The sequence below is a fragment of the Puccinia triticina genome, chromosome 18A (assembly GCF_026914185.1).
Source record: "Puccinia triticina chromosome 18A, complete sequence".
In the NCBI taxonomy this organism is placed as follows: Eukaryota; Fungi; Basidiomycota; class Pucciniomycetes; order Pucciniales; family Pucciniaceae; genus Puccinia; species Puccinia triticina.
In genome coordinates, this window is record NC_070575.1 from 924,891 (window position 1) to 943,755 (window position 18,865).

At 45.9% G+C, this 18,865-nt stretch overlaps 3 protein-coding genes across 3 annotated transcripts; all 3 read right to left on the reverse strand.

Annotated features, from left to right (window-relative positions):
- Positions 1-6,920: 6,920 nt before the first annotated feature.
- On the reverse strand, positions 6,921-7,208 carry PtA15_18A115 (uncharacterized protein; the record flags this gene model as incomplete). Its single annotated transcript, XM_053164623.1, has 1 exon — positions 6,921-7,208. One exon carries the CDS (start codon positions 7,206-7,208, stop codon positions 6,921-6,923), a length of 288 nt encoding a protein of 95 aa, XP_053028614.1.
- A 2,628-nt stretch (positions 7,209-9,836) lies between these two features.
- Positions 9,837-14,157, reverse strand: PtA15_18A116 (uncharacterized protein; the record flags this gene model as incomplete). The annotated part of the gene is made up of 25 exons (XM_053164624.1): positions 9,837-9,903; positions 10,013-10,095; positions 10,165-10,183; positions 10,281-10,295; positions 10,381-10,459; positions 10,536-10,674; positions 10,755-10,800; positions 10,884-10,921; positions 11,000-11,096; positions 11,163-11,194; positions 11,258-11,336; positions 11,411-11,473; positions 11,652-11,693; positions 11,762-11,881; positions 11,958-12,276; positions 12,345-12,414; positions 12,502-12,575; positions 12,663-12,785; positions 12,860-12,966; positions 13,037-13,081; positions 13,161-13,261; positions 13,325-13,387; positions 13,456-13,533; positions 13,592-13,642; positions 13,711-14,157. 25 exons carry the CDS (start codon positions 14,155-14,157, stop codon positions 9,837-9,839), a joined length of 2,397 nt encoding a protein of 798 aa, XP_053028615.1.
- Positions 14,158-15,179: 1,022 nt separating this feature from the next.
- Positions 15,180-18,247, reverse strand: PtA15_18A117 (uncharacterized protein; the record flags this gene model as incomplete). The annotated part of the gene is made up of 7 exons (XM_053164625.1): positions 15,180-15,447; positions 15,529-16,092; positions 16,167-16,884; positions 16,953-17,046; positions 17,154-17,244; positions 17,363-17,511; positions 17,594-18,247. The coding sequence occupies 7 exons, from the start codon at positions 18,245-18,247 to the stop codon at positions 15,180-15,182; spliced, it is 2,538 nt and encodes an 845-aa protein (XP_053028616.1).
- Positions 18,248-18,865: the final 618 nt, after the last annotated feature.

The following is an 18,865-nucleotide window of genomic DNA, read 5'->3' on the forward strand; positions in this document are numbered from 1 at the left end:
AGCGCTTGACCCACCAGTGGTAAAAGTTGGGTGTGCAGTGCTGAACGGAGCATATTCTTGTTGGCCCGGGCGAGAGCATTTCAAGAAATTCAGCTCGTAAGGTGAGAAAATTTCTGAGACTCGTTGCTTGGAAGATTCAGGTTTGGGTAAATGTGAGCTTTTTGTGACCTCAATATTGGAATCACAGCCAGGGTCGCTGTTGATTTGAATGGTGGCGGGCTGGGGTCTATTGGGTGCCTTTTTTATAAGGATGTGAACCTGACAATAAGGAACACGTCGCGTCAGCACAGGCGCAGCACGGGTATCGGTCTCCAAACTTGGTTGATTGCTACTCACCTGACAATAAGGAACACGTCGCGTCAGCACAGGCGCGGCACGGGTATTGGTCTCCAAACTTGGTAAAGAGAGAGAGAGGAGCCGGTACCCGGCTCTGCCAAGAGTAGACTATGTACAAGTGTAACGCCGCAGTAACTAGGTCTAAGGAAGTGAGAGATAAAGTTACGCGCGCATACAACTATGTACTAAGTTAGGTTTGCACTCTTGGATACCGTACACTCCAACACCCCCCCCCCCCCAAGAATGCAAACTTCACCGCCGTAGGCCCAATTTGCTGATTGCGTCTTCCATCTTGTTGGGGCCGAGCTTTTTGGTGAAGATGTCCGCCTGCTGGTTGTTGGTGTTTGTCCACGTGATCTTGATGTTGTTTTTCCGGAAAAAATAATTAATGAAGTAGAAAGCGCGAATGAGGTACCGTGTCTTCTTTTTCGACGCGTTGTCGCCTGCTATGAGGATAGCCGTCTGATTGTCGCAATAGATATTCATGGGGATGGTGTATTGAATGTCTTGAAGAAGTATAGCAATACCGGCGAGTTGCTGGGCACCCTCTGAGAGGGCAATATACTCAGCGGCACAAGTTGAGAGAGCCACAACCTTTTGACGCTTTGCACCCCGCGCAATCAAATTTCCCAGATATTTGATGACAAAACCGGAAGTAGACCGCTCATGTTCTCCACCCCAGTTGGCGTCTGACCGCAAGTCGAGTGTTTCTCCACGGCTCCTAAATACCAACTTTGTAGACACAGACCACTTTAGATATCCTATCAAGTAATCCAGAGCTTCCCAATGTTTAACGGATGGATTATTGCTGTACCGTGCAATTAAGTTCACGCCGTAAGACAAGTCAGGTTGTCCCACATGCTAGATACATCAGCAAGCCAATTATTGAGCAATACTCCATTGGTGAAACTGGTTTGAAAGCGTTGATTTCCAATCCATTGTCTGGCAAAGTGCTTCTGCGCGGGTAAGCCGGTCTTTGGTAGTCTTTGAGTATCTGTTCAGCCAACCCAACCTGATCCATGATCACCTTGCCATCCCGGTCCACAATGTTCAATCCAACAAGCCGTTTCACCCCATTCGTCCACTTGATGTTCATCTCCTTCTGCATGCCGGTCCGTAGGTGGTCCAAAAGAGTCCTGTTCGATGCCACCGCCAGTCTGTCGTCCACGTGTAACCAGATAATCACAAAATCCGCTCCAAGCCTGTACATTTACAGGGATTGCTCCAAATCCGACGCAACAAACCCCAGCTCTTCCATCTTCCCTTTGAAAAACTTCCACCAACATCTCGCCGCCTGCTTTGTCCCGTACATTGCCTTTTTAAGCCTCATGATCTTGCCTTTCAACTCCGGCCGGATCTCAATTGGTGGCTGGACGTATACCTCTTCATCAATTGGACTGTAGAGGTATGCGGAACTGAAGTCAAAAGTCGCCATAGGAAAGCTGAACTTGTTTGCCAGTGAAATTCATACGCGGAGCATATTCAAGGAGGCAGTCGGAGCGTACGTCTCGTTACAGTCTACGCCCATTTTCTGATTGAATCCCTTGGCGATGTATTGCGCACGGAATATTTCACGGCCGCCCTTGGTCTCTGGGGGCTTAATGGTGAACACCCAACAACATCCAAGAGCTTTTGCCCCAGGAAACGGATCTACGGCCTCCCAGACTTCCAGTGAGTCGAATTTGCTAGCTTCGTATTCCGCAGCTCCCCGCCATTCAATAGCTTTTGGGCTCTTCAGCGCAGTCTTGATTGTCGAAGGAATGCGCCTATCCGTTGTGAGTACCAGTTCAGAGATTGCCTTCTTTTCTTGATTGTGTATTACGTCCGTTGGCTCTTCACCAAGCTTCAGAGCAATTTGATTTAGGATTGCATTCAAATCAGTGTCTTTTGGTTGTTCAACTACTGGTGCATTGATGGTCTGTCTTTTCTTGAAAGGTAGGTTGACGAATTCAGGAAACATAACTGCCGTTGAGTGAATGATTTTGTTCTTTGACGGCGACCAGAATAGCCACCCACCTCCCGTGGGGGGAAAACCAATCAGCTGAGCATCTTGAGCACGTTCGTCCAGCTTATCTCGGTTTTCTTTGGGAACAAGAACAATTGCCATCGCGCCAAACGGGTAAGTTTGCTTGGGTCGACCTCTATACCGTGGAGTTGAGTTAACGGCGAATCTTCAATCTTACTGTTTGGGATTCTATTGTGAATATAGGACGCTGCTTGGTACGCGAAACTCCAGAACGGTTTCGGCAGTCCACTCTTGTGTAGCATTGTACGGGCCATATCTCCCAGTGTTCAATTGACTTGCTCCACTTCACCATTTTGTTCAGGGCTGTACGGTGTCACCAGAGCGTAGTTGATACCTGTTGGTTTAAGCAGCTTCTTCAGAGTACCGGTATATTCGGGAGTGTTGTCAGTCCGGATGTGTTTTGGGTACCTCACAATAGTGGTCTTGATATTGCTGATCCATTCCATGATCTGCGTGGGATGATCTCTGCTAGACAGAATTGCCGTCCAGATGTAGGTAGTTGCATGGTCTCTCATTGTCAGGAGATATCGTCTCCCTGAGAGATCGTACGGGAATGGTCCAGCAACGTCTGATACCAGCAAGTCCAGGGGCTTGTCTCGGGGAATGAGAGAATTTGAACCAGGTGATTTCCTGTCAAGGGCTTTCAATTTTGCACATTGATCACAAAAAAAAGATTTCCAAGTTTTCTTCTCTAGTTCCTCCGGGAAGTGTAACCTCAAATATTTCCTCACAACGTCCTCAGAGACGTGGCCCAAACGTCAATGCCATAGATAGGGATCAAAAGAAGGTGTAGAAGTAATCTTATTTATTTCAAAAACTTCACTACACATGGCAATATACCAACAAAAGTTGTGGAATTTAGTGAGGAAGGGAATGTTTGAGGGGCTAATGAGGGTGGCTGTTTGACCTGAGAAAGCTAGAAGCCATCCCAAATCTGTCAGGCAGCCAACCGAAAGAATCAAGCCATTGACTCCTGGGCAGTGATATACATCGTCGATTTCAATTGGACCCCTCGGCGTATTGATCCTCACACGTCCCCTGAATCTAACGACAACAGTGCAGTTAGCCACCGCAAGCAAGATCGTTCTAGGTGTTGCTAGCTGTTCTCTGGTGATAAACATGTGAATGTTGCCACTCACATGGGTCGAAGCGCCAGAATCCAGGAGAACCTTGCTGTCATTGACCTCTGGAACGTCGAGTTGGCATAAGCAGTTTTGAGGATAAGCAGGGCGATTTGGTGGAATGTAATTGGAATGCGGTTGATTGTGGTCAACCGGAGGCGTTCCAATATGCTTCTGGTCAACATCGTCCCAGAAGGTGAGACAGTTGTTGTACCAGTGGCCTACCTGGAGGCAGTAATGGCAGGTGTTGCCATATCGTGCTTTGAGGTGTTCACTCGGGGCTTGTCCTCAAAACCTTGCTGCTTTCTCGGCGGACAGATTTTGCGGGCAATGCTCTTGTTGAGGGCGCGGGTGGTTTTGTTGAGGAGGGATCCGCTTGTGAGGTGGGGCATACCTCAGCTGTGGAGATCTCATAGCATGGACTGCATTGATGTCCATTGGTACGTAACCATTGTTTGCCAACGGAGGAGCAACCTTATTCTTGTTCTTGCTTGACGCCGCATGGATAACCATCGTGACATTGCTGAAGGAGGGCTTCTCAATGGCTTCCAGCTTTTGATCCACTGTGAACTCAAAGGTTTGGACGTTGACACCGACCGGAGCAATGAAAGTCGCTTGGAGTAAGAGGCCGCCAAGCTTGTCTGCCGTCACCTTGTGCTGAAGAAGCTCAGCCATTACTCTACTCCATTTGGCTACGGAGATCTCGCTGCCGGGTGACTTGTCGGATGCTAAAGTCAGCATTTGTTCGGCGAGAGAGAACTTGTGTCGTCGGTCTGTTCTGCTGCACTTTGTTTTCAGCAACTTGAAGATCTCCCAGGGCTCTTCCGTGTTGGTACCGTTCACGATTGCAAGAAGATCCGTTTTGATTGTCGCCCTGAACAACCTGGCAATGTTGTCCTGTTCGTCGCCAAGTCGGTCAGTGAAATTGCGCTCCTTGGCGGTGAACTTGTTGACCCAAAAGACATGTCGGAGGGTCCTGTTGACTTCTTTTTCCCAGATCTGAAAAAAAAACGCCATCGTAGTCCAATTTTGAGGACTGGGAATTGGTGGCTTTGTGAGTGCCGAGAGGATCCTTGCAGAAGGCTCGGATGACAATCTCCGCACGTGAGATGGATGATGAGGAGGAGGTGTCTGAAGCGGGGATTTGTAGCTTTAGGTGGTCGATTTCTTGTCGAAGGGCAGCGAATTCTTCAGCTGTAGGGTTCGCCATTTCGACGTCTTGGATGGTGTTGAATGCCTGTTGACGTTGTTCTGATCAATTATCGAAGATTTGATCGATTTCTTGCTGGTGTAGTAAGCGTTGTTTTTCTAAGTCTTGTAATCTCTTTTCTCGTTCTTTTCTTTCTTCTTCTTCTAGTCTTTCTCTTTTTTCTTTCGCTTCTCTTTGATGCTTTTCAAGATTTGCTTGATGATCGAATCGCTTGCTATTTCCAGCACCAGAAATCCACCCGAGTCGTATTCAACGCAAAGGACGATTGAGTACCCTGAGCCGCTAAGAGCCGGCTTTTAACCTATAAGGATGTGAACCTGACGATAAGGAACACGTCGCGTCAGCACAGGCGCGGCACGGGTATCGGTCTCCAAACTTGGTTGATTGCTACTCACCTGACAATAAGGAACACGTCGCGTCAGCATGGGCACGGCACGGGTATTGGTCTCCAAACTTGGTAAAGAGAGAGAGAGGAGCCGGTACCCGGCTCTGCCAAGAGTAGACTATGTACAAGTGTAACGCCGCAGTAACTAGGTCTAAGGAAGTGAGAGATAAAGTTACGCGCGCATACAACTATGTACTAAGTTAGGTTTGCACTCTTGGATACCGTACACTCCAACACTTTTCAACAACAAGCAACTTGTATTCTTGCGCCAAGAAATACATGTGTATGCATGCGCTGCCGGACCGGGTGAAGAACATGCAGCTGCAGGTGAGCAGGCGACCTTCAACCACTCCAAACGGAGGCTGGTAATCAACTCAATATGACAGCTCGGTCGGCTTCAAAAAAGAGTCAACTTGGAACCAAGTTTCAAAGAAGGTCAAGCGCCAGTTCAGTTATCCCAATCAATGTAAGCAATTGTAAATAGAATGTAGAGAAACATATACATGGTTGTTAAATTTGAGAATATGAGTGCCAATCAGCTCCAAATACTCCTTGGTGAAACCTCTCGCCCGCTTCTTGGTGCTCTGTTGAAACTTATTGGCGCGTTGTTTGACAAATCCCGTGTTCACCTGGCAGTGATCCCTGCCGAAATCGGGCTTGACAACATCACAGAAAGTCTGAGTCAGCTCATCGATGCGGGGCCGCTCAGATGCAGAGATGTATTTGGATTTAAGGACACGGTGCCAGGCCTCCGCGTAATTGTTGGTATCCATTCCTTGGTGTGCGGTCTATTACAAGAAAGCAGAGAATCAGATCAATCCTAACTGATGACGGAACAGGAAAACACGTGAGACAAGGCTTGCAGTTTGATAGTGTAACAACCAGTGCTTAATGTAAGTATACCACTGTGAATCAACATACTCGGCAAACTTCTTTGACACTTGCCGCCATTTGCTGAGATAGATCATCATTCGACTCTTTGGAAAATCGCCAGCATACAACACCTGTCGAAAGTCTTCCACTGCCTTGGATCAACGGTGTATCCGCTGCGCTACGCTAAAAAAAGCGGCCTTTTAGCGTAGCGCAGCGGTTGACCGCTACATGACCAGACCAAAAAGCGATAGCGCAGCGAGAACACCTCTGCGCTACTCGCTACGCGCAGCGAGAACACCGCTGCGCTACTCGCTACGCGCAGCAATTGTCCGCTACCTCCCAGGGCCATTAGCGGAAGCGCAGCGAAAGCGAAAATTCGCTACGCTACCCGCTAAATTAGCGGATAGCAGAACAGTTTTATGTTCTAAACATGTTTTTATGTGGTTTAAAACCTTTTTCGAAAAGCGGCGCTGACCGCTACGTGTTCGCTTCTTTAGCGCGCTATTTTTTGATTTTTTTTCCGGAAAAATCAAAAAGCGCGTAGCGCAGCGATCTGCCCGCTGCGCGTAGCGCGTAGCGCAGCGACCCGAAAAATCGCTGCGCTACCCGCTTCGCTGCGCTAAACGCAGCGCAGCGGATACACCGTTGCTTGGATGATTGATTTCCTAAGTAGTTGACCGCTTTAGCCTTCAGTGCTTTCATGACGTGGAAAAAACACCAAAAGTGTCTTGGTGCATGTTCCATGAGGTCGCCGAACGCTGCCGAGATCGCCGTCTTGATAGCCAGAGCACAGTTGCTCATCACAGCAAGAGGCACAAGTCCGCAGGCAAATCGTATCCAAGTGAGTATGCGCTGAACCGGATCTCTGAGATGTTGCACATACAACAAAAAGTCAGGATTCATATCAGTTTCGTACTTTGACAGACAAGGAAAGGAGTTTTGAAGAATAAATTTTAGTAATGGACACACTTAAATTGCTAGAGAGGTGGTAAAGGCCCAGCATACAGGCAACCCTTTGCCAGTGACGGGGTTGCGGATCAAGACCGTGTATAAGCTGATTTTGCGGCCTTGGGAGAGGAAGCAGTTCTTCACCGTGTTGTGTGTTGCGTCAATGAATATCATGGTCTTGCCGTGTTCAAGCATCATTTTGCGTTGCCATGGTGATTGAATTGCAAACAGGAAATCATCCGAGTTGGTCAACACGGGGGCATAAGTGTGCCAGCCGGCACGGTCCAAGTGCAATTGCCAGAGGGACATTGACACAAAGATGTCTCGGTCCCGTCTTGCTTGGAAAGTGAGCCGTGTCTTGATGAGATAGTTGACATGGTCGTAGAGGACAGCATTGGCTGCTGGAACAACAACACCCGTCTGAGTACAAAGCTGATGTGTTGGGGGTGCAATTGAATTTCAGTATTGGTGCTTTCCACACCTACCAGGAATAATAAAGAAAGGCTTACAGCATCAAGGTCTCGAGATGCTAAAAGGCGATGTATGCCTTTCCAACCAATACCCAAATCGACACGGGCAATGATCCAGTCATTGATGACCTTTGGGATCCGAGTACTTTCCATATCATCTTTAGTATTGAGTTTGTGTAAATGCTTCCAATGCCAATCAACACAAAGCAAGTCCGTGGCAATATCGTGGGTGATGGTGAATTGCGCCTTGCATCCACACTTCCTGCCCGATGCTTCTTTCCGAGAATTAATTGGAGCATCATGGTGCCCGGTGCGAGGACATTTGTAGTAAAGCTTGAAGTGGTACTTGGTGGGCGGGCCGAGTTTCTTGATCGGAGGTATTTGAACTTTGTTGGTAAAGCAATTGTCAAGGGTCCAACGAACTGTCTCCTGCATTTTTTCAACAAAGAGCATGGCTTCGCCAATAGACCGGCTGGGGATGGAGAAGCAGAACGGATGAGTGTCAAATGCCGGAGAAGCGCCGCCTGACCAACGCACCATTTGCATCGTGCATGGAGGTAGTTTGACTCCGTGAGGTACTGGAACCTCTTCAATGAACGATTCTGGGACAATTTCTTCAATGTCAAGGATGAGTGGATATTTGTTGATTGTGGGTTTTTGTTGGTCATTTAGCATGACGAGCAGGGAAGAGAGCAATGAAGAGTGCGCAGATGATGATGAGTTGGCGTTCACGGCGGTTGATAGCATGGTTTCAATGAGGATTGCCGCGTTAAGGATAAGGGGAACTGGGTTGGTGATGGTGCGGGGTGTGGAGGGGTGGAAGGGGGTGAAGGGGGATATCTGACAGGGAGGCAAGAAAAGGATAATAGGAGGCTGCAAATGTAGAGGTAAACAATGGAAGGAACGCAAAAAGTAATATGGTAAGGTTGATGGGATTTGCAAGCTTATGTTAGAGATGGTGTATCAAAGCAGGTAAAGTGTGATTGTTGTAATAGTGTGATGGATGGAGATCAGTTGTAATCAGTTGCCAAACAAGAAAATAAACTGGCTCCAGGCCGGTGGATATGTATTTACTTGAAATTGTTGTGGAGAATGGGGGGTTAGCAATTCACTGGTAGCAGTGGTCCTTTTTATCAGGCCCTACGGTCCCAGGGCTCCCCTTGGGAAGACAATACTCCAAATTTTTTACTTTGGAGTCGAACTCAGACAACCGGAAATGCAACATTGTGTAGGATAATCATGGTCCTCATCATAACCACCGGGCCGGAAATCCAAGGCGGTAATTACACACTGAGATTGTATGTAAGTGTGTGATACCATTTTTTTCCTGGGACCCATTTCTAAGGTTACGTGTCCGGATTAAGAATTGCTTAGGGTATTTTCAACCGAGCCCCAGAATGCCCATCAACCGCAGCTCCAAGTGGCCATGTATTGAGCAAATCAAGCAAATCAACTTGGCCTGGTTGCAAACAACCAAATGTTAATAAAAAAAGATCCAATGGGCCCAATTGTTAACCAGCCAGATAGCCAAGCTGATCAGACATTTGGAGCAGCATACAGCCCAGTTAATCAATCCAAAAGCTGAGGAAATCCTGAATCAGTCTCAATCAGATGTTGCCCAAGAAGTGTAAGGGTTTCACCCTTACTGAGACAGAACTAAGTTAGATTCACATATGCATATTCATTTACGTAGTTGGATTTCTATTTAAGTTGTTGTACTTGACTTCTCTCACTTTCTCTTCTTCCCGAAGCTGGTCTTCACCCTTCTCCTCCTTTCATCAGCCGATCTCAGGAAATTACATTCTTTTTTATAGACTTCTGGCCTTTGGCCCTCCGTCCCACCGATCCTTCCAGTGAGGGTTCACGGAACCCTTACAAGAAGTTATTCCAGGACTTATTAGGGGGGTTCACAATAGGATAAAAATAAAACTTTAGAGCCTATATTAAGCCCTTTATGAACAACTTTTTTAAAAATGAAGAAGTTTCTCTGATTGTCAAGGGACACTCAATCCTGTACATCTTGCCAACTTTTTAAAAAGTTGTTGATAAAGGCCTTAAAATTGGCTCTAAAGTTTTATTTTTATCCTATTGTGAACCCCCCTATTTCAATAGCATATAACCGCCGCGACCAACTTATAATTATGTCCCTATTGTAGAAATCAAAGCTAATCTCTCAACATTTTTGCGGGCCAATCAGGAACCTGTCTCTTGATTCCAAGCAAAATAGCGCGGAAATCTGGGAAACTGAAGGTTTTATAAAAAGGCGCGCTCAGTAGTTGACAGAATCGCGCACTGGGGTGGCATCGTCAAGTCTCCGACCTAAAGTGCAACAGACACTTTTTCAAAGCCACTCAAACGGACGGTCCGGGGGACTCGCGCGGCAAAGTTATATGTTAGGACATTTCTGTTTCTAATTGATCATAAATATACATTGAGATCACCATTAAGTTTGGGCTACAAATATAGATCAATGAGCTGTATTGGAGGTAAACAATTTGCAATAATCTCGAGGCCCCTTCGGATTCAAGAAGTAACTTTGATAAGATACACGAAGAAAAAAAGGAAGAAAAAAAGAGCGAGAGTTCATGAGCAGTTAGAAAATTGAACTCCGAATTATCATTGGCGCCTCGAAGGAAAGCTCACGTTGGGATTTTGACTTGGAAGCCAGCACCGCCTTGAAAGAAAAACGCCAACAATACCACAGCTATCTGAGTACCTCCATCAAGCTAAAAAGACCAACATTAATCAGCTTTCAGTATTATGACTCCGTCTGAAAATAATTCTCGTCAACTTACAGCAGCGCATAAGATGTAACTTCATCATTTGAAATAAAAGAAAGTTGTCAGTTATTTCACTTTTACGGAATCGCCGTGCTATTTTGTAGAGTCAGAAACTTGGGCAGCAGACGTACTTGTATTTATTGTACCTGAGAAAATGATCAAAAGAGGAGAAGATTCAGTGATTGAGCCGAACGCTTCGCCGGTTCAACAGACGGCAAGAGTTGAACTTACCACTTGAAATGATATTTCCGCATGAAGAACTGAGATATAAAGCCTACAATGACCGCTGTGAAGCGCCCAGCGTTCGCACCTGAATGAAGCAATTATCAATTAGTCAGCTGAAGGTATTAAACGTAACAGCTTGGTTGTCATTATAGAGCACTGACCGAACATCCCATGTGATAAACTGGCAATAAACAGAGAGCTGTTTATTTTTGCGAAGATGCTTTTAGGGTTATACCTATTAAAAATAATAAAAGGGACGGGTACAAGGAACCCTACAAGGAGAAAATATGGAACAATGGCCTGGATCGAGTGAAACAGATAACTTTCAGTTTTCCTGAATAGTGAAAGAATACTTGGAAAAACAATTAATCTGGGATTACATAGATTTTTCCGGGGTAGTAGATGTCCCGACTGAATAATCCCCATCTATAATTTTAACATAAATACGTAGGAGGTTAGCTTGGAGAGAGATAGTACAAGTAATTTTTCGGTGCTGTTTGTTGACTTACGCAGTTGATTGAGATGCTATGACACTCAAGTGCATGCCCTAAATTGGACAAAAATGGAAAGATTTGTGATTAGTGTGTTGATCAAAGTTGGATCAATTGGATCAGCTCAAGCCCACAGAGAATATCCCGTTTCCACTGGGCATTAATAGGACTTCGCGCTGAGCATTAACTATCGAGAGCATCACGAAAATATGGACGAATCCGCCAGTGATTCTATATATAAAAACACATCTTAACTTTTCATAACAGGCGATATTGCAAAATGAACGGAATTCTTACGTTCCAATAAGCTGAGCCATTACCACGGAAAACTGCTGGCCCGCATCAGCTTCTAGAATACTTGGGCAGAGGAAGAAAGTTGATGAAATTCTTACCGGAGCAAGGTGCATATAGGTCCCTAGCTTCAAGTCTTTGAGCATGAGTACACTTTGCTTAACGCTAGTTGAACCGTACCTGGATTCCCCAAAATGCAATAGTCAGACAGGTAAAAGTAAGACACTCCGATGTGAAATCAATGATAAGCTCACATCGTGAACCACATTGTTCCGATAGCATTCCCAGGAAACAGGATACCACTGAAAAAAGAGAGGCTCTAAAGATTAATCATATGATCAAATTTAAGGCGACGAGGTTCTGCATACCCTAGCATTTGCGTGACGGCTTTATGTTCCAGCATCAAAATGACAAGCCAAAAGTTACGCGTCGCATTCAGCTTTGTTTGCATAATCCGGTCAAGAACAGGCGGAGATTGGACAAAGATGAACTCACGTGCAGTATAAAGATGGATACCAAGAGTTCCATAGAAATAGCCTGAAGCGAGCCTAAATTAAGAAGTACTTTAGTTTGATCAACTGTCAATCTGGGTCAGCGATACTTACGATAGCACAAAGGAAATCAAAAGCGATACGGCCAAGGCCTCCGGAGTAAGTCCAGAATCTGCCAAGTAACATGATAGGAACGCTAGTGCGGTCGCTCCTACAAGAATTGCGGCGTAGGCGCTTTATATCCAAAAGCAAGCAGCTCCAAGTAATCAGATGCAAGTTCAAATCCGTTTAAACAAACTGAAAATCTTACTATGCTGGAAAGTCCCGCATCTTCTTCGTTATTTCTCGATGTGGGCAAGGATTCGAAATCTTCCCGCGCAGCTTTATTTGTTTCCTGTTCTCCAGATATGAAACGAGACTGACATATCCGCCGATTGTTACCGAAGCAGATGAGGCCATACATAAAAATGCTTTGGATAACACAAATGTAGTGGCGAAGGATGGCGCGCCCAGTTGTTCGATAACAGTCGCATTTCCGGTTCCATTTTTCATGACAGCACTGGTCAAGTTGTATCTGTGTCCATTTTTATCGAAGATGCTGTATGAAATGAAGGGAAGATGGCCTCCATCTTTTCATATCAAAGTCAAACCAAGTCGTTCCAAATGTAATGAGACGGTTTTATTCGAGCACACGTACTGAACCAATTAAACGTATAAGCACCCGAGTATATGATGATGCATCCGAAGTACGCCACCCAATCAGTCATCTGCAATGAAGGTTAATAAAAACTTTCTTTGTCAGGCTAGGAGCTCACATTCGTGTAAAAGTTAGATGAGTAAAATAGACAACTTACCTGGGCCAGGAGGGGCACAAAAAGCGGCGAATGACTGCCTACCAAAGTCCAATCCCCACTGAAAGCCATTAGACCTATATTATCAATGAAATAGGTTTAAATAAGCGTTATCCCCAATTCGAAAAATTCTTCTTGAATTCAAAAAAACCTGAAAGACTTACCCATGCCTTCTGCAGGCAAAGAACCGCCAAACAAGTTTGTAATTGCCGGGACTTTAGGTAAAGCGAGGCACCAGATGCTAATTGCTGAAAGGGCTGGAGCAAGGTAAGTCGGAAGTATTTCATCTGCGAATCATCAAAACATGTGGGTCCGTCAGCCTTGCCGTAATTCTGTTGCGAACAAGTATACCTTGATTTACACAGGGAGATAGATGCTATCGTTTTCTTGAAGAAGCTCATTTGTTCCACAGTTCTTTTTGATTCGCTAGACATGGACTGAAACAGTGCCACGACGGGTAGCACGCCGCTAGAAAGAAGTATGTAAAGAATAAGCAATGCGTACTTTGAATTCAGAGCGGACTGAAGAGTTGACTTACGGATAAGTGATTTCGGCTGGATAAACCAGGATCGGGCGCAACAGCCTGGCGGGAAAACGACGACTTGGTGAGTATTGCCCGATATTAATTATTTTGGTTAAGATGAATTGAGGTGAATTTTTACCCTGCCATTCCATATCCTATCAGCTGACTACTCAGCAGTGTCATAATAGAGACGACAAGACTCATGCTTTTCTCGAACATGACATCTTGAGACGCAATAACCTGTTAAGGAAAATTCCATCAGCATCTCCACTTGCTTGCCTGATTCTCAAATGATAAACTTACTTCCACTCCAAGCACACCGGCAGACGCGGAAGCTGCCATGATAACGCTGAATACAGTCTCTTTCTGTGAGAGACCACATTGAATGAGTTTTTTCATAAAAAGGATAACAAATAAATTCTGAGCTAACTAACTGTGTCCAATGATCCTGGATTCCACCAATGCGGACCCGGGATCGTGGCGAAAAATTTGCCCATGATCAAGCAGATTATCTACCAAGGAGTTGTAAGCTTGATGAAGATAACCAAACCACAAAGACGACGGACATACCTGAAGAAATAGGATATCTACGTTAAAGTGTACGGGCTTGAACATGAAAACCTACAGGAAATCACCTTGTTCACGTTTAGCAACCTGACAGGTTATTTCAATGTTAGTGAATGACTGACCTCCGCTATCGCGGCTCCGAAGATGGAAGCTAGTAATCCAGTCAAGACGGAGCGGAAGGTCATAGTGCGCTGGCCGCTGTCGTCTTGAATCTCGGTGGTCAGGACAGCCATATCGTCAAACGGATCAGAATAATTTTCATTCTTGGGGAGTGGCAACCCAGTAGCCACACCACTGGAATCCGCCGACTGAGTGCGTTTGGAAAGATGCCCTTCTACGATGGTGGATTCTTCCTTGTTCTCCAGCTCATCGATTAGCTTCGTCGAGTACCTCGCCGGATTCCGTGCCTGTGCTGTGAGGTCATCCTGATACGTGAATTTCGACCTGGCCTGACAGCTAGCCCTGGGCTGATGTGGGAGAGTAACAGGAAGTATAGCGACTGGGTCTGGAGGATGTGAACCTTCTGGCGAGGAACCATTCTTATCGGCTTTTTCGCAGGTCGGCCCCATTTTCTTTTTCTCCTTAGAAAGAAGAGTCACCGCGTTGGAGGATGAACTTGACGACGAGAATTTCAAGAAATGTTTGGAAAAAGATGGGAAAGTGCTACCCAGGATTGTGCTGTCGACGTTGACCAGAACGTTGAGGTTGGGAAATTGTGGATGGCCGATGACCTTCTTGGCTTATAAAGACAACGGGAGCAGCTTGCAATCCGTGATTCTATGTAAATATTGTACCAGATAAATATTTATGTCATGATGAACTGCCGCTTGCCCCGGTTTGTGTTCACAGCCCAACTCATGGAAAGCTCCCGAAGACTAACAAAGAGAGCGTTACTACGAATCGCAAGAGTGTTCGAATGTTGGTATGGGATTATTTTTCAGCCTTGTCGCTCCCGCTTTCCCGACTAAAAGCCTCGAGGAGTCTTTGTTGCTCACCGGCACAACCCGGCTAAAAGTGAGGATCGTACACCGAGAACAGATCACTTTACACCGGGAACAGATCACTTCACACCGGGAACAGATCACTGGACGGCTACACATCAGCCTAAGCACATCCTTCCACTTCGACCCTTAGCCAATATCCCGCGTGGCATATCCGGCAGATAATCCGGGATATCTGGTGAGGGACCGCAGATCACACCAGATATCTGAAACCCGAGGTTCCGAAACCTGCGGATAGGGGCGGATATTTCTGGATCTGAGGCGGGGCTCATCAGGATGCAGAGGCCCAGCGGAATAGACACGCGCAAAAGATGAGAGGAAACTGGCGAATGGCCTGAGCTTAACACAGTCCCTCGAAACTTCGGGGGTGAACTCGCGAAGCGTGGAAACCACAACGTGGTGCACTGCCTGTCTGGATGCGGGAAGAAAGACTTCGTTTGAAAAAAAAAAAAAAAAAAAAAAGGCGATAACGCCCAGGTTGATGATATGAATTGTGAGATGCATTTTTGAGACTTAAATTGACGAGAGTCGAATTGAGATTTTGGGTATCCAAGTACCAAGAAGAAGAGCAAAAACAGAGACAAATAATTTTAAGAACACCACAGTCTTGCGACCCCATCAGCGCCGACACTAACAATCCACGGTTCGGTTGGATGCCAGACGGAATCCAAGACACCCAACGATTGGTTAACAGTGTGTGCACCCTTGATGAGTTTGAGTGGAACAATCAGAGGGTTCATCATCAGATCATTAAAAACTTTCGCATGGAAGATTTGGATATTCCCGTCATCCGATGTTGACGAGAATAGCGGGAACTTGGGCGAAAATGAAACTGATCGAATGGCTTTTTCATGATACCTAGCAAAATACAAGCAATTTCCATTGAGAATTAGTATGTGATAAATCAAAGCTATTGGTAACAATACGATTTTGACTGACCTCAGTGTTTTGTAGGGCCGTTCACTAAGATCCATATCATGCCAAACCAAACGCTTATCATAACTACCAATGATGACATTATCGCCCAAGGGATGGACATCAAGACTGGAAATCCACTTGACGCCGGGTTGGAGGGTTTTGAGTAGGGTCTGGGCGAGGAGATCGTAGACTTTGACAAGCTGCTGGGTGGCGACGAAGAGAAGAGGCTTGAATGGATGGAAGATGATTTTTTGGACGATCCCTCTGGTTTTTCTGAAAGGGGATTGTGTTTGATGTTTCGAAAGTTGATGGATCAGGACCGATTGGTTTCCCGCTTCGGTAGCCACACTTCCAAAGTAGTCTCCGCGTTTATGCCAGCTCACTTGCTTCGGCGTTCCCGGTACTCCGATCTCGATCAAGATACCTTTCCTTCGCTCGTCTTCGCTCGCCCGGCTCCATTTGGCTGCTGTCACTTTTGACCCTTCAGTCGCTGTCTCGAATCCTAAATGGGCTGCCTGGATCGTGTCTTCCGCCAATGAAGGGGATAGAACTGGAAGGGGTGACAAGAGGTAGATGCGTCCATTTCTAATATGAAAGATCACATTCAGTTCCATGGTGCCCCTGTTGAGAGATCAAAAAAGAGGAATCGTGTGACTGACACAACTACACTCAGGATGCATTTCCGTCCGTCTGGGCACCATTCAACAGAATATACCGGGCTCTCGTCCTTTCCACCCAGCTTCCAACTCATAGCACATCGCCCGACTTTACATTCCCACACACGAACCTGACCATCATCTGAGCCAGTCGCAACCCACATTCCAGTGGGATCAATGGAGACGGTACGAATACGCGCACCATTCTCATGAACATATTCAATCGAGCAGAATGATGGAAACGGGCGCAAATCTTTGGGAGAGGGTAGCTTGGGTAGAAGTTCAGAGGGGTCTGAGATATCCAGCTTGGGTCTCCGTCTCAACATTCGTGGCGCCAAATAGAGATCCAAACACCGATCGAATCGCTCTTGAAGGAAATTTGAATACCCAGGGACGAGTCTCAAACTGGGATTTTTGGTCGGGATGAAGTCGAGCTTACGGTCGCTGGGCTCAGCTTCTTCCCAGGCTTTCCGTTCTTCGTCGTCAAACAAGTATTCCTCTGGTGGATTGTAGCTTTCAACATGACCAGGGAGCTTCAGCTTAGGTGCGGGCATATACATTGGTCCCATCGGTCGTGGTTGATCCTCGCCAGACCAGATCCCATAGAATTGTGGCTTTTCGACTTTAGGTTTGTTGGGCACGATCCTGCCCTGCCGAATTGCTCTAACAATCTTCATCACTTTCTTGTGCTCCCACTTGGATGGGATGAACCGTCGCTTGGCTATATGGGACGCAAGGAAAAAGTTCAGGATTATGAAACTATTGTTGGAGTCCAGAGAAAAAACCTACGCTCTGGCTTGGCGGATAAAGGTTGAGTCATTTCTTTACCCTTGCCAGTGAAGAATTCATTCAAAGGTTCATACGGATCGAATTGAGCATCGGGCTGTGTTAAATGAATAGGAAAAAGAAGTGTATAGACCAAGTCCCATCAGTTTAAAAGCGCAGCCATGAGCTTGGTGAGAGACGAGGCAAGGAAGAGAAATCCATTACATTTTCAGCTTTGGCCAGTTTGTGGATGATCTCCAACTCTTCATCTGTCAAGGCCACGTTCTTCTGAAGTAATTTATCTTCCACACTTGTCCTGCGATCAATGACCAATCATGATTTTTACTTTGTCAGCGTATGGATTTTTTGATCCCCCCGTCAAATAGAAGGAAGAATAAAATAAAATAAAATAAAAGAGGAAGGAGAAAGCCAACCATGAGGTGGGGTCCTCTATCCCAGCCAGAAACTTGTCAAGTTCGTCTCCCTTCGCCGGTCTCATGATCTTTTTTCCGTTGATATCGTATCCGATATGCGGCATGTCATCATAGAAATGTGAGGGTATGTTTCCGATTCGATTAGGTGCCTGAATGATATAGTGAACGGATTCAGCTTTCGGATACGGTATGTAGGGAAGGACACTTCAACTCAGATTTTTGAGCACTTACATCTTCTGTGGAGCTTTCACTGCCATAGCCGGGTTCGATCTCATCCCATACGTTGATTTTGGCGCCCTTGACAAAAGCGGAGGGTTTTGAAATTGCTCTGCTCATGTAATCTGTCTTCCTGCCCAACATGGAGAACGAAGGGTCGATGACTTCGGATTCATCTTCGTTGGGTTTGAAGCTTGACCGGGCGACCAGGTTATCGAGATTATCTGATGATAGATCGTTGCTACCTTCGGAAGCAGAATCATCTAGCAGACTTCCTAGTTCTTCATCTTCTACTTCGTCCGATACATCGAGGCTTTCATCATCATCATCATCCTCTTCATCTATCTCATTGTCTCGTTCTTGATTAGTCTCTTTCTCCGATCCACTTTGCTCTCCTTCATCATCACTCAGGAACAGCTCTGGAAAAGGGCCCTCTTCGATATCTTCTTCCGATTCACTTCCCGATCCTTCTTTTTCTTCCGGGGAAATCGGTCGTACTACAACAGGTGCTTTTTTAGAGGGCTGTATTTTTGTTTTGCTTTTTCTTTGCAGCTCGGAGTTCGTTCGTTGGGAGGGTTTTTGTTGGGTTTGTGAGGATGATGGTTTGGGCCCGGCGTTCTTGCGGTCGGTTGACTTGTTTTTTGGTTTTATTGATGGTTTAGGGGCCATCACGAGGTCGCAGTAAGCAGCTGGTTTGCTTTGTTGGCAAAATTCTTGGGCGGTGGTCGACGTGCTGGCTTGGACAAATTTGCCACAGCCAGGGCCACCCACAGACCAGAGCAAGCTGTCACTTTTGTCATATTGAATAATTCATTATGCATATCCCTACACTAATCCAGACACTCCAAGTCCGGAGCATTTCCCGTCGAGATCTACAGGCCCTGCAGAACCAGATCTGAACCTCCTTGCATTTAATCACAATGTTTTTCCTAACCTAAAGCAATACCTGCAGTGGCTCCAGATTGCAAAGAAAGTCCTCCAGTTCATTGTGAGCTGGAACAACTAGAAATCACAAGAAACATGGAGAAGACCACACTAGAAGATTCAAGACACAAACAGCAATTAGGCAGTGGTAGTAGGTGGCAGTGGGCTCCAAATTATCACCCAAAAAAAAGTTGTTTAAGTATGTTGTGGCTTGCATTTTGCCCTTGCACTGTGCCACTATGAAATTTGCTGACCTGATTAAATAATAATTAAATAATAAAAACACAAAACACTCCCATAATTCTGAACCAAGGTATTTCCTTGGAATTTCCACTCAATCTGTAAGTACATATATTGGAGATT